This window comes from Bos javanicus, chromosome 19 (genome assembly GCF_032452875.1).
Source record: "Bos javanicus breed banteng chromosome 19, ARS-OSU_banteng_1.0, whole genome shotgun sequence".
NCBI lineage: Eukaryota > Metazoa > Chordata > Mammalia > Artiodactyla > Bovidae > Bos > Bos javanicus.
In genome coordinates, this window is record NC_083886.1 from 34,399,198 (window position 1) to 34,415,072 (window position 15,875).

Sequence of the window (15,875 nt, forward strand, 5' to 3'; positions counted from 1 at the left end):
AGTCCCTTGGACTGCAAGGAGATCCAACCAGTCCATTCTAAAGGAGATCAGCCCTGGGATTTCTTTGGCAGGAATGATGCTAAAGCTGAAACTCCAGTACTTTGGCCACCTCATGCAAAGAGTTGACTCATTGGAAAAGACTCTGATGCTGGGAGGGATTGGGGGCAGGAGGAGAAGGGGACAACAGAGGATGGGATGGCTGGATGGCATCACTGACTCGATGGACGTGAGTCTGAGTGAACTCCAGGAGTTGGTGATGGACAGGGAGGCCTGGCGTGCTGTGATTCATGGGGTCACAAAGAGTCGGACACGACTGAGAGACTGAACTGAACTGAACTGATAACGGGGAAAGCTTCATGGTTTATCATGTGGAGATGTTGCTTGTACTTACAGGGTGTCCTTCCCATCAGTGTGGATGGCCTCAGGGCAGGTTTGGGGGCGGGGTGTTCCATAGTTTTCGTTTGAGTGTTCTACAATGATGTGTAATCCTGTACAGCATTGCTTTTGTACTTTAAATGGTGGAAACAATTGAAAAAATAAATCTGCACTTACCAATTATCTAACTGACCCCTGTGTTCCTTCCCTTCCTGGAGAAGGTGATGAAAGGGTGTCCCTACAGGGTGGGTACCTACTCAATAGGACATGTTATTCTAATTATGGTTTTAAGTTTAGCAGCTAAGGATGTGCTCTTGCCCCTTGAAGGAGCTGAGTTCAGGGACTTGGGGTCTTCTCTGAAACTGGGATTGTAACAGTGTTCTATCTGCTAGGCAGGCCTATGTGAAACTGCTCTTGGAAGACTCATGGAATAATGAGTAGAAGCACGTTTCCTTAACTGAGCGGATTCTCTCCATACAAATCACAATTTTGTATGGCTATTGGCCAATGCTACTTTACACCTGATGTCTTAATAATGGAGAAAAAAAAATAATGGAGAAAAAAATTCTCCAAGGAGAGAAAGGCTGTCAAACATTAGTATTCATGCACTTGGAGGTAAAGCAGAGGCTGGGAGCAGGTATCCCATGCATCTAGTCTATCATGCCAGGATTTTGGTGGCCCACCCACTGTGTGGGTTGTGGGGTTGGTGTTTTGTTGTTTTGTTCTGCTACTGTTTGAATGGTTTCCATCCCATGGCCATGCTGGGCTAGTGGAGGGTACCCCCTTCGGATGGGGCTTGAGCTCTCTGATGGGCCACAGGCCCTGTGCTGGGCTGCATGCTTCTAAATTACCTGCCTGACCCCTCAGCAGGTTTAAGTAGCAACATCGACACACACTATCAGTGTAGAAAGGGTCAGTTCAGTTCAGTTCAGTTGCTCAGTTGTGCTGGACTCTTTGCGACCCCATGGACTGCAGCTCGCCAGGGCTCCCTGTCCATCACCAACTCCCAAACTCATATCCATTACTCAAACTCATGTCCATTGAGTCGGTGATGACATTACTTTGTCAACAAAGGTCCGTCCAGTCAAGGCTATGGTTTATCCAGTGGTCATGTATGGATGTGAGAGTTGGACTATAAAGAAAGCTTTGTGCAGAAGAATTGATGCTTTTGAACTGTGGTGTTGGAGAAGACTCTTGAGAGTCCCTTGGACTGCAAGGAGATCCAACCAGTCCATCCTAAAGGAGATCAGTCCTGGGTGTTCATTGGAAGGATTGATGTTGAAGCTGAAACTCCAATACTTTGGCCACCTGATGCGAAGAGCTGACTCATTTGAAAAGACCCTGATGCTGGGAAAGATTGAGGGCAGGAGGAGAAGGGGATGACAGAGGATGAGATCGTTGGATGGCATCACTGACTCAATGGACATGGGTTTGGGTGGACTCCCGGAGTTGGTGATGGACAGGGAGGCCTGATGTGCTACGGTTCATGGGGTCTCAAAAAGTCAGACACGACTGAGCGACTGAACTGAACTGAACTCTGAATGTAAGCTAAACAAGCAGGGTCACAATATACGGCCTTGACATTCTCCTTTCCAGATTTGGAACCAGTTTGTTGTTCCATGTCCAGTTCTAACTGTTGCTTCTTGACCTGCATACAGATTTCTCAGGGACAGGTCAGGTAGTCTGTTATCTCTTTAAGAAGTTTCCAGTTTGTTGAGATCCACACAGTCAAAGGCTTTGATGTAGTCAATAAAGCATAAGTGGATGTTTTTCTGGAACTCTCTTCCTTTTTTGATAATCCAACAGATGTTGGCAATTTGATCTCTGGTTCCTCTGCCTTTTCTAAATCCAACTTGAACATCTGGAAGTTCACGGTTCACATACTGTTGAAGCCTGGCTTGGAGAATTTTGAGCGTTACTTTGCTAGTGTGTGAGATGAGTGCAATTGTGCAGTAGTTTGAGCATTCTTTGGCGTTACCTTTCTTTGGGACTAAAATGAAAACACCTATTCCAGTCCTGTGGCCACTGCTGAGTTTTCCAAATTTGCTGGCATATTAATTCTTCTCCCTAGGAGTTAGCCCTGAGAAGGAAACACAATTTAAGGGCTCCTTTTTGATACTTAATTGAACTTACTGCGCTTCATCAGGCTTCTGCACGAAAACACCAGGGGACTCCAGTGCACAATTCAGATATAATCCCTTTGGTCCATTTGCTAGAAGAAATGACACAGGAAATTGGTAGCGATAAGTGGTATTAAACTTCCAAAAACCACTTCTCCATCCCCCATCAATGAAACAGGGTTTCCATGCATCTCAGTGAGTGGTTTTCAGTGGGAATACAGATACCAATCTCTCTTAGTCTCTGTTTTCTTACTTTGATAAGTATCAGTTCTTTGACTTATAGGAAAATAATGAAGAGTCCTCATGGTAATTGCCAAGGAACAGTTGAAAACAAACAAACAAACAAAATAAAAGAGGCCAAATATTAACATCTACTTGGTTTCCTGTTTATTATAAGACACAGTAATTTCCCAAGGCTGGTTCAAATAAACACATTTTGTCCAAGTTCGGGGGCCGCGGTTTTCCCCTGCTTCATGAAGTTGTCGATGGGCAGACCTTTGATCTTCCTGATCCATGCAGCTCTGCTGGCCTTTTCTGGATCGACCACTCCAACTGGCTTTATGGCCTGAAACTCTTTCATCTTGGCCTCCCTATATTCTTTCTGCTCCTTCACAGTCAGCAGCATGAACTCTGTGTTCACTCGTAAGGGGTCAAGGGCAGAGTAGTAGCGGGGCCGTTCTTTCTTGGCAGCCTGGGCTGCCGTGCCTGCGGGCGGAGCCAGCATGCGGTTTGGCTTGATGACCTGCGTGCTGGTTAAGGGGCTGAAGTTGCGCACTCCGTCAGTTGAACTGGTGGCCCGGTCTTCACCCTTCGAGCCACCACGGAACCTGGGGCAGATAAGCACCGGCTGGGGGATGGTGGAATGCACTTGGGGACCATGTACAGACTTCTTCAGGTTGGGCTGAAGCTTCTGGATTTCGAGGGGAATACTGGTCTGCTTCACTTCTATGGGAAGAGTGCTGAATCTCAGTCGGTCAACTGCTTGTTGGACCGCTTGGCCCTTCAAACTCAGGACCTTCCTTGGGTATGGAATGGAAGGTCCCCAGACATCGATGATCTGGGCCTGGGGCCTCCGGGGATAGGCAAACTCCCCAGAATTATGGGCTTTCTGCAGGGCATTCACGGTCAGGAGGAACTGGTCAGGCGACATGGGAATGCACCAGGACTTCTTTGAGCGATGGATCAAGTCTCCCGAAATTCCCAGATACCTTTGTTTTGGTAATTTCTCCATATCATCTGCTTTTTCCAAAAACAAAAGAAAAGCAAATCAGTGTTCCATGAAAACCATTAAATACTCATGCATGAAAATTAAATCCATTCTAACTATTATGCAGACTAAGGTCGCTGTTGCCGAATGGACACGCCACCATCATGTGAGCAAAAATCCTCTCTGAGACAAGCAATCACAACATATTTAACATGAGCTTCTAACAGATATGCTAGTATTTGTGTCCAAGGGTGCATTAACATCTAGATATGCATATTTTGGAAGGAACATCTCTATGTTCCACACAGTCTTGAAATTCCCCTGTGGGAATGAACTTCACACCCCATTTATGGACCTTATAAATTTTTAGTGAAGTGTTAGTTGCTCAGTCATGTCCAACTCTTTGCAACCCTATGAACAGTAGCCCACCAGGCCCCTCTGTCCATGTAATTTTCCAGGCAAGAATAGTGGAATGGGTTGCCATGCCCTCCTCCAGGAGATCTTCCCGACCCAGGGAACAAACTCTCATCTCTTACATCTCCTGCACTGGCAGTCAGGTTCTTTACCACTAGTACCACCTGGAAAGCCCATAAATTTTTAGTAACATAGACTTTTAAATAAAACTTGTATAGCAAAGCTTGATCTCCACTTTATTATAATCAAATTTGATTCCAAAAGATCTTTGGATGTTTCTTAGAATCAAAACTGCCTTCAAAAAATATGTCTCCACTGCAAAATGGAAATTATCACATGGCCAAAAAGCAACTCCTGAACAGGAGATCCCAAAATGTTTTGAATGATAACAGGTCCAAAAGCCACTGATAAGGACAAGAGATTCATTCTAGCACACTGGTGGCTCAGTGGTAAAGAATCTGTCTGCCAGTGCAGGAGACGCAGGTTCGCTCCCTGAGTGGGGAAGAGCCCCTGAAGAATGAAATGGCAACACACTCCAGTATTCTTGCCGGGAAATCACATGGACAGAGGAGCCTGGCGGGCTACAGTCCATGGGGTGACAAAGAATCTGACACAACTGAGTGACTAAACACTTTCACACTTTTCTGTGTGGCCTAGTTAGTAGGGGATGATTAGGGGAAATCAGTCACTAAACCAACACCACAGTCATTCGTAGGAGAAGCTGGGCATTTTATCTGTTCTGAATCAAAGATAAGCAAAGTTATTGGCCTGGTGAAAAACTGGACTGAACAGAGAGAGAAAGAGGGGTTGAATCCTGTCACACTGATTCAGAATAAAGGATCACCCGTCTTCTGATCTCCGGCGACAACAGGTTTTGCTTCCAAATTCTCCTGCTCGGCACCCATGCCATTTGCTTCCTGAGAACCCAGTCTCTTCCTGCCATCTTTCCAGGGTGACTTTGGCTTTCCTGGACTTGGAGGTGTCTCCATTAACACACCTAAATTAAGATTGAGGAGGAAACTGTAGTAATTCTGTGATTCAATCAAGGATGACTACTGGGGGCACAGCTGATAATTCAACTGATCTTCACCCAAATTATCACTTTATTGTTTGATGTTTCTTATTCCTTGGAAGCTAGGCAGTCACCTGGAACCAAAGGTCCATCTAGGTCACCTGCTGAACACCCCCCCAACCTGATTTCCTACTGATTATGAAGCTTTAAGTGTTATCTGAAATTTCTGGTGCTCTGTCCCAGCTGATCATTTGTGTAAAATATGCTTGGAGGTGATCTATTGATCTAGTATTTTCCAGGTATGCATGTTATCAACCAGAGGTCTAGAGAGAAGAGTGCAATGTAGCTTGTCTCTGTCCTAAGGAAATAATCATGTACTATATGCTTGGAAAGTGGCTTCCCAGATGGCTCAGTGGTAAAGAATCCACCTGCCAAGCAGCAGACACTAGAGATACAGGGTCGATCCCGGAATTGGGAAGATCCCCTGGAGAAGGGAATGCCAATCCACTACAGTATTCTTTCCTGGGGAATCCCATGGACAGAGGAGCCTGGCAGTCTACAGTCCATGGGGTCGGACTTGACAGAGCAACTAACACAATGGCAACATATGTTTGGATCAAGGGCATGGAGAATGGACATGAGTTTGAGTAAACTCCATGAGTTGGTGATGGACAGGGAGGCCTGGCATGCTGCGATTCATGGGGTCGCAAAGAGTTGGACACGACTGAGCGACTGAACTGAACTGGACTGATGAAGGGCTAGCGTCACCTCCTGTAGAAAGAGTCTAATACATTTGGAAATTAGGCCTTGAAAATTAGCAGCTTCCCTTGAGCTGCCTATTAGATTGTCATGTCAAAGAGAACGGTTCCCACCTGCCCTAAAGAACTGGGATGTACATCATTAAGAAACCACTGCCCAAAATATCCTACAAAGAAGCTGGTCCTAGCAGCCCCTTGCCTGCTCCAATGGATACCATAGAGGCAGCCTGGGTTCAGCTGTCTCACCTGTAGGTAATCTGGATGCCCTCAGGAAGATGCGGGACCTGCGAGGTTTGCTTAACAGGGACTCCTGGGCTGTCTGCTTGCTGGACACAGAATCCCTTGGGCTGTAGACCTGGGTGCTAGACTTGGAGAGGACTTCTGCAAAGCTGTTTTCTTCCCTGTCCTCCTCTCTGTCCTTCTTCTTTTGTTTGGCCCGTTCTACTGAGTACTGCCACTTGATATTCTCAAACTGAAACAGGAGGACGTTGCTCTCCGTGTTGATCACCATCCTGGAACCAAAGCAACATGATTGCCCACAAAAGGGGACTTCCCTGGTAGTCCAGTAGTTAAGACTACACCTCCCAGTGAGGGGGAGCGGGTTCAATCCCTGGTCAGGGAGCTAAGATCCCACATACCCTTAAAAGGAACGTGGAGGCTGCCATTGCCCCAGCTTCCAAATATGCATTAGGAGTATTGTCCCACTGGATCCTGAGCCAAGAGATCAGTGCTGGGGAAATGACCACACAAACAGGGTGGTGTAGGTTGTTTCAGGGTCTAGAGCAGAGAAAGGTAGCAGGCCGTGCAGCAGAACTCATTAGCTCTGTAGCTATTTTCTTTAAAAATGAGTTGTGAGCAAAGCACACGTGTCCTGATTACTTCACTTCTCGAGTTAAAACATTTTAAGTGAATTTCTGTTCCTGGAGTAAGTGCTAAGGACCTAGGTACCCGAGGCAGAAAGCTTAGCTACTCTGCAAACAAATGTCTGGAAGTCCACTCCTTTCTTAAGCACAGCATCCAAATGCCACATGTCTATTGTCATGATGGGATGAGAAAGCTCGCTAATGGGGGAAGTCTTCAAGCCCTCGCTGACTTTCTATCCCAATCTTCACTCCATCACTCCAGGATCTCTGTGCACACTCTATATCCAGACAGGACATTTGTATTTGGAAAGCAGGAGGGTTTCCATCTTCCCTAATCCCCCCTGAACCCGGGACCCCAAATATTACCTCCCACCCATTGTTCCTGGGGTTCACAGCATTCACAGGGCGCTGCTCCCCAACCCTGGTTCCTAGGTCGCCTATAGCTGTAAACAAGAGATGGAAATGCTGTGTGCAGGCTCCTTTCTGCTCCAAAAGGCTGTAATTTTAAGGCTGTCAACAGTCAGCATAAACTCTCCATAAAAGTGACTGGTTATAGTAGGATACGCTGGAATGGAATTAGAGAACCATCCCAGTTAGAAATCTTTCAGACTCATTTTTACTCAAGCTGACATCTCTCTTTGGATGTCACAAATGAGAAAAAGGTGAGAGGTGATCTCTCTTTATGGCTTTCTGACTTCATGACTGAAAGAGTATTCATTTATTGAGCCTTATTACGCAGAAGGAAGGCAAAGTCGTTCGGGGTGACTAGGTGATGTCTCAAGTGAGCCTGTGCTAGAATTTACAAGTCTAGTTGGGTATTTTTACATAATATCACGTGAACCTAGCGTATAACAACACAGTGCTATATTCACTTAGTGCCACCATGGTTCTGTTTCATAAACTCCTCTGCTCCCTGGAGAAGGGAAGAGCCACCTACGCCAGTATTCTTGCCTGGAAAATCCCATGGACAGAGGAGCCTGGTGGGCTACAGTTCATGGGGTCACAAAGAATAAGACTTGACTAAGTGATTGAGCACACACACCTCTGCACAGTTCTGCCCCACTGGACATGGGGCCACCTACCAATGCCACCCCAACTTTCCTGCAAGTCTCTTTGCATCAGAGACAAGACACAGGGACCTGAGGAGCGCTCAGGCTGGACAGAGGATCAGGGGGCAGGGGAAGGCTGCCTGTTGGCAGAACCGGGTCCCTGCGGCAGAGCTGTATCATGCCCATCATGTGATCAGATCCGAGCCTGGGAACAAATGAGCCCCTGAGCCTATCATCCACCACAACCCAAACTGCAGGTGAGCACAACCTGTGCTCTCCTGCTGCCTGCAAATCCGGGGCCAGTGTCCCAGAGGAGGGAAAAAAGAAACCATCTAAACCGACTCGCTCAGGACCCTGACCTCCACACCGACCACCCACCTGTTGCCCTGAATAAAGAAGGACAGCACAGGATCACCTCTGCCATTGGCTTTCATCACCTTCAGACAGTTCCCGTTGAGGAAATTGTAAATGCGGATCTTGCCATCAGCACAAGCACTGATGACCCGGAGGAAGAGAAGGGCCACGTGGAGAACCTCCCTGGAAGGGAACAGAGCGACGGGCAGTACCCACCTTCCGGTGAACCACTCGGATGTGTCTGCAGTCAGGGACTTTGGTGTGTGGTTGGAAGTGGGTGGGGGGCTCATGGACTGTCCCTGAAGCAACGTTTGCCATCATTTTGTGATTCTGGATGTAAACCATTAACCCTCAAGACGCAGCTGTACTCTCTCCCCTCACTCTGCAGTTACTGTTCCTACAACTTGGTCACAGTGCCACAAGGCAGAAAAACAAAAGGGCTTACATCAAGATTTTTTTTTTTTGGTCAGATATATAGATGACTGTGCTTCTCTCTTACAATTTGATTTCTAGCTATCAGACTTCTACAAATGTCATGCTCAGAATCATTTGACATTTTTAATCTTTTTAAAAGTAGCATTATTATATAAATGAAAGAAAACAGACGGGAAAATGGTTATCTTTGTAAGAAGCAAAAACCTGGTATTTGAGCAGGTTCTCTTGGTCCTTAAATTAGTGGCTTTCATTCTTTCAGTGAAACATCCCATAGGAAAATGGTATCCACCAGCTGAGATTTTTGAGCTCTCTTTTGTGATTACCAGCAGGGGAAGAGAGGGGGGGATCGGGAGAAGATTTATATAAATGCCTCTAACAAAATCCCCCTGACAACAGTTGGGTCCTAGCTGGGCTCCAGATAAGTGGAGTATTCAGATCTGAGAAGTGCCATTACCCTACTGCTATTAATGCTACTGAAAAATGGAACTTGATGTCACCAATTTTTTAGACCTTGTGTGCAAAGCAGGTCCATCAACCTCTGCCACCTCCACCCATCCAAGTCCATCCATGGCCACATTCATATGTTACTTTCTCCATAAAGCCACCTCTCATCTCCACTTTTCCTCTCACCCTACTCATATACATAGACTTCTGGTATATTGTCAGATCCTCTTGGGTACAGCACCTGTCTTATCCACCTTTGCACACCCAGCACCCAGCACATGGCCCAGCCCTGCAGCAGGTCCTCAATAAATATTTATTACAAAAGTGAACGTTGGCTCACGTTTCAGTGTATGATCATTGCTAAGGTATGTTAAAACAATGACATCCAACATAGGGAGTTGGGATGGGCAAGTACACACTGCTCTATTTAAAATGGATAACCAACAAGGACCTACCATATAGCACAGGGAGCTTTGCTCAACGTTATGTGGCAGCCTGGGTGGGAGGGGAGTCTGGGGGAAGAACACATGTATATGTGTTCTCTGTATATGGCTGAGTTGCTCTGTTGTGCACCTGAAACCATCTCAACATTGCTAATCAGCTGTGTTTTTGTTGTTGTTTAGTTGCTAAGTCATGTCTGACTCTTATCCTTCAGTATAAAATAAAAAGTTAAAAGAATGACATCCACCACATATCATCTGGACTTGGTCAGATTCCAAGGTGACCTAGGTACCAGAGTCATACTGAGACTTTTCAAGGCTCCAACAACTAGCATAACAAAAATAACAAAGACTTTGAAACGCAGAAGACATTCAAAGAACAGCAAAGAAGTCAATGCGGCTTGATGTATCATGTGATGAACACATGGCTAGATGGACAGATGGATAGATAGATAATAAATGTAAGGTATAAAATACATGTAAGAAAGTTCAACAAAATTCTCATTTTTTCCCAAGATGAAAATGCAATGACTTTACTGGCGCCCTAAGTGCACCTCAGTCCACCTATGGCGATCCACACTGGGAGAGATGTCTAGTGACTGAAGGGTTTGCCTCCCTGTGTGTCTCTTTGGATCTTGCTGAGCGGAGCCTACACTTCTCGTGGGTTCCTGTGACATTTGGTGGTTCAGCCTATATACCATCATAGCCTGGTGATTTAAAGCACAGACTTTGGGATCAGAAAACCTGGGATCAAAACCTGATCGTACCTCTTACTGACTGTATAAACTTGAGAAAATAACCTCTCAGTCTTCAGTTTTCTCTTCCATGAGAAGGGGAACTGCTTCAGAGGATTCCTGTCGTGATTAAATCAATCGAGGTATTTTAAAAACTAAGCCCATACCTCACACAACAGTGGTTTTCATGGTTCTGGCATAATCCAGTCTCCTTTCATATTTTATCTCTGCCCTAGAAATGTCACTTGTCTCTTTCTTTGTCCCTCCTTGATCAAAAAAAAAACACTGCAGAAGGTGACGTCAGTGAAAATGGTGGTGTTCAAAGGAACTCCAAAATTCTATCCTTTCATAAAAGCAATGAAAAAACTGGCAAAAACTGTCAGAATCAACTATTTGGAACTCTGGGAAATAACCAAAGGCTTGCAGCAACCCAAGGGAAACCACTAATAAAGTAATTCAAAAATACATAGTAAAAATGTGATGACAGAATTAAAATGGTACACTGTTAATATCTAAATATCTGTTCAACACCCAAAAAGACCACAATAGAAAACTTGAGAAATGAAACAAACAAAATATATATAAGACTATAGAAAAACAAAAAGCCAAATGGTAGAGTTAAGTTTGTTTTACACTTAATGTAAATAGATTAAATTCTTCCATTAAAAGGCAGACATTGGGAGAAACGATTAAAAACACAATCCAACTAAATGCTGCCTACAGGAGGCTCACTGTAGATTCAAAGACACAAATATGTTGAAAGTGAAAGAGTGGGAAAAAAAAGATACTCCTTGCCAAAGGAGCACCAGAGTGTCTACACAAATACCACACAAAATAGACTTTTAGACAAAATTGTTAATAGACACAAAAAAAGAACATTACATAATAATGGTAAAAGAATGAATTTACCAAGGATATATAACAATTATAAAATTTTTGCTTAGACTGCCCCCAAAAAATAAGAGATAAAATTCAAATTACTAAAATCAGAAATGAAACGGAGGACATTACTACTGACTGATGGAAATATTGTGTAATTAGATAGTGGGAATCGCCACATAACATTATGGATATACTAAAAAACATTCAATTGTACATCATGAAACGGTGAATTTTGTGTCATGTGAATTATCTTAATTTTTAAGTTGTAAATATATATATTCAATTTACTTACTATATATTAAAATGTTATATATAGTATATAAATATATATTTAATGTATTAAATATATTATATAATATATATAAATATACAATGTATACATTAAATGGAATGAAGGTGTTCAGTGTACTTGATAGTCATATTTCTTGCAGTAAATGAATAATTTGGCTTCTTTGTACAAATCAATAGCATAAATTTGCTTTCTCAACACTTCACTATGTCCAGCTAAACTACCCACAAAGGAGATCAAACTGCCCAGCAAGATCAAACCAGTCAATCCTAAAAAAAATCAACCCTCAATATTCATTGGAAGGACTGATGCTGAAACTGAAGCTCCAATCCTTTGGCCACCTGATGCAAAGAACTGAGTCACTGGAAAAGACCCTAGAGCTGGGAAAGGTTGAGGGCAGGAGGAGAAGGGGACAACAGAGGACGAGATGACTGGACTGACTCAATGGACATGAGTTTGAGCAAACTCTGGGAGATGGTGAAGGACAGGGAAGGCTGACTTGCCGCAGTCCATGGGATCACAAAGAGTGAAACACAACTTAACAACTGAACAACAACAATCAAGCACTTATATATACACAGTACTGCTTCAGATGAGTGGGAGAAAGGGCCCTACAAATGAGAACACTGCCCATGTCCTCCAAATGTACTATAACTGTCTATGGATTTGCTGTAAGTGTGCAAGGCAGTAAGTGTGCAAGGCATCAAGAGCCAATGTGGATGGTGTGTTGGGCTGTCATTCAGTGGAAGTAGGAATGGTTTAAGAAGATCCCAAAGCTGAGGTATTAATAGAATGGGTTTGATGAAATGGTGAACATACTGCTAAGTTTGCTGGAAACAATTATCTTCCAATAACTAAATTAAATCCTACTGAATCATGCTTGGAAGGTTTTAAAAATGTAGCGTTACCATTTTAATGTGATATCACAAAGTTTGAGTCCCTCCTTGAGGTCAAGTTTGGACAAGCCAGATGATCAATGCTGTAAGGTTTATCGATAATCACCCAAGGCTTAACTAAATCACTGAACACTGGCCCTTCCTGATACTACCCACCTGTCAACAATGCAGTTACACTCCAGATAGAGAACATACACATATAGGCCCATATCCCCCTCTACTGCCCACAAAGCCAGTCTGCCTGCTCAAGAAGTTTCTGTGGATAACCAAAAAGGGCCTATTGTATTGTATAGCACAAGGAACTCTGTTCAATGTTATGTGGTAGCCTGGATGGGAAGGGAGTTTGGGGGAGAGTGGGTACATATATATGTACAGCTGAGTCCCTTTGCTGTGCACCTGGAACTATCACAATATTGTTACCCAACTATACTCCAATATAAAACCTTTCTTAAAAATTTAAAAATTAATTTTAAAAAAAAGAGGTTCCTGTGAGGGTACCAGGAAATCTAGGACCATTTTTCATTAAATAACTCTCCTTGACAGATCCTCCTGGAAGACCCTCTCTCAATGAATTAGGATAGCACTTAGCTTCCTGGCGTCTCTTATAATGCACTCAGGGGAAGAAGCAATATTCGTGCAGTACAAGAGTGGCATAGAGCAGTTTGTAAAACCCACAATTATGGCAGAACCATTAACTGACCACAATGCCCTTTACAAATAAGCCTAGATAACCTCAGAGTACTTCTTAATTGGATCCAAGCACGCACCATCACTAAACTGGGATTGGAAATGCAAAATGAAATCCATTTGCTGTCCCGGAATAGAATTGAGCCCCCAGGCTTTAAGGGAGCGCCTTCTTTAAGCCCTTCCTTATTTTTAAACCTTTGGCACCTGGGTCATTTTAAGCTTTCGCAACCACAAAATTCCAAGAACTTAAGTTTACTGGAATTGGCATCACAGAGGGACAGTTCCGCCAATATTCCTAAGTTTGGTAGGTAACAGATAAAATTTATTACATGTGCCGTAAGTGTAAATTTTCAGTAACTTCTCAAAATCTCCACATAGTATTATTGTTTCTTAAGAGAGACAAGGGAGGGCAGGAGAGGGGGTGACTATATTGGGCAACAGGTGGAAGAAGAGGAAAGTGGAAATGGGTGAGGAGCAGAGGCGAGAGGGTCAGCAGAGAGCAGTAGGGACAGTGAAGTCCCTACTTAATGAAGACTTCACTAAAGAGTGAAGTCTAGGTTCTGTTGGGAAAATTGGGGTCAGGGGCAGGGACCTGGCCAGGGTGTCCTGAGTACCTACTTTGGATGCTTGAAGGCCATGAGGCACCGCTCGTACTTTCCCACCATGCTCCAGGCCATGACCAGGCCATCAGTGCTTCCTGACAGGAGATGCCACTGGTCGAAGTATAGACACTTCACGGCCCCCTCGTGGCCGTTGAGCGTCTGCAAGAAAAGATGCCTCTGTTCTCAGCCCATCTTCAGCCCGAATCATGACTCCTCAAGGAGCAGAGCTGGAGGCTTCTTGAGATGGATCCCAAAGCCACGCTCCACCAGTCTGAGGCTACCACACTGGGAGTCTGCCTGAGCCCACTGCATGTCTGCTCTAAGAAGGTTGGTGAGGTTCAGGCAACCTGCTCCCTCCCCAGTTAAGGAGGAAGGAGATCTGGGGAGGCCTTGTACCCAGTGGGTCTGTGACCAGGCAGGCCCCGCCTTCCTGGAGTGCCTGAGAGGGACACAGTCTTCCTTCCTCCGCTGCCAGAAGGGCAAGGCTCATGTGTCAGCTCCCTGCCAGGACCAGAGGCAGCTTGATATCCAGTAACTACTGCTTAGACCACAGTAACATCACTGGTGAGAAAAGCCCACCAGCCAGGCAGCCGCTTCTCGCTGTGATCCTGTATTCTCAGCACAAAAGATATCTCAGCACCACCCACCAGGGACGGGGGCTGCCCATCCGGCAAGAACACTTCCTGTGTGTGAACATTCGATCACTTTCTAGACAGCCAACATTCTCTTCTCAGAAGAGAGGCAAGAGGAGATCACTGTGGTTTGTTCATTCCCAGACCCCATGCCAGAATCAGGGTCAAATGTTCCAGAAGAAAAGGTACTTTACCTGTACTGCTGTGAAAAGACCCCTCCGAATCCATGTATCTTGCAGAGTCAGAACGTAGCCTCCACCACCTCCACCCATGAAAACATGGCTCACGTGGGCCTTGACCTTCAACCAACTCAGAATGGCCCCTTCTTAGGGGGTCTTCCCCTTCCCTTTCTCAGGACCACCCTCTTTTGGTGACTGCCTCTCAACCACCCTAGGGTGGTCTGGGGAGCTACCTGTCTGTCAGTGCCTGTCAGTGTCCTCCAGCCTCTCACCCGCAGCACTCTGCTCCCCAGTCCCCATCCCTAGCCCCTCACCTTTACCAGCTGGGCTGTGACCATGTGCCACACTTTGACCATGCCTTTCTCACAGCTGCTCACGATGTACGTGTCATTGATCCTGGTATCCAGGATGGGGTCTTTGTGTTTGAAAGTCTTTAGGCACTTCCCTGTCTCTATATCCCACTCTGAAAGGGAAGGGGAGAGAGAAAAGAGGGTGCATGGAGAGGGTGCCAAAGGGGCTCCATACCCCATCGCAGAAGCTGAGACCAGCCAAGCCCATCATATCAAACTCCAGAAGGCTTCATCTGGTCCAGCACCCCCACTGGCTCACCCATAGTCCATGTACCTGCAACCCAGGGCTCCCCTCTCATAGCCCTTGGGAGATCCAGCAATGCATAGACCTTGGCTCTGACCCTGAAACTTAGCCTCCTGGTCTAAGAGGTGGACAGCTCATCTCCAGTAAGCCTCCTCCTCAAGCCTGAAAGATGCTAGAGTAGATTTCAGGAAAATCATGGCAGGTGTTCAGGGCATGATTCCTCCCAGATGCTGTCTCCTGACCCTCACCTCCTACCCACCCTCAAAGAAAAGAAAGCTGTCTCTCTCCATTTACATTTTAAAGTACTTCTGAATCTGACTTTTGGATTTTACTTCTAAGAGATTGTCACAGCTGAGGGCGAATCTACTGCTGCTTCTACACAGATGGTGCTGGAGCCCCCACCTCTCATATCATAAATGTTGGGTGGATATGAGAGTCCATTGGTGGTGGGAGAACTGAGCTTGAAGGAAGAGACTGAAAGTGGGCATCATAAATTCAGTGATGAGAACATTAAAGCCCCCCATAGAACCTACTTCCTCAGGCAATGCAATGAGTATCACAGGACCAAATACTAACCACAGTGCACACCCACCCCACACCAGCCATGAGCCGGGCTAATCAAAGTGCTTGCCATGCATTAACTCATCTTCACAGGACAAAGCTATTATTACTCCTTCCTGTACAGATGGGGAAACTGAGACCCAGAGAGGTTCAGTAACCTGCTCAAGATCACAGGGGTGGTGAGCAGATTGAACTGGGATTTGAACCCAGGGAGTCTGGGTCCAGAGACCATTTTGCCTTCACCTGGGCATCTGCGGGAACTTCGCACTCAATGCATTAGCTTCCCATTGCTGCTGTAACAGATTACTATCAACTTAGAGCCTGAAAATGACAAACGGATTATCTTAC

General features: G+C 45.2%; 1 protein-coding gene across 5 annotated transcripts in view; it reads right to left on the reverse strand.

The window, feature by feature from the left end:
* Positions 1-2,861: 2,861 nt before the first annotated feature.
* The window catches only part of FBXW10B (F-box and WD repeat domain containing 10B), a 33,391-nt gene continuing 20,377 nt past the window's right edge, over positions 2,862-15,875 (reverse strand). For 2 of the 5 annotated variants that reach the window (XM_061391132.1, XM_061391135.1), the window contains 6 exons: positions 14,687-14,835; positions 13,578-13,720; positions 8,177-8,335; positions 6,133-6,398; positions 4,961-5,113; positions 2,862-3,734 (listed from right to left, as the gene is read on the reverse strand). In XM_061391132.1, the coding sequence (XP_061247116.1) occupies positions 2,917-3,734; positions 4,961-5,113; positions 6,133-6,398; positions 8,177-8,335; positions 13,578-13,720; positions 14,687-14,835 (1,688 nt within the window). In that variant the 3' untranslated portion in view covers positions 2,862-2,916. Of the gene's footprint in view, positions 3,735-4,960; positions 5,114-6,132; positions 6,399-7,115; positions 7,193-8,176; positions 8,336-13,577; positions 13,721-14,686; positions 14,836-15,875 lie in introns of those variants that run through there. The other 3 variants (XM_061391134.1, XM_061391133.1, XM_061391136.1) reach the window with 3 other exon arrangements.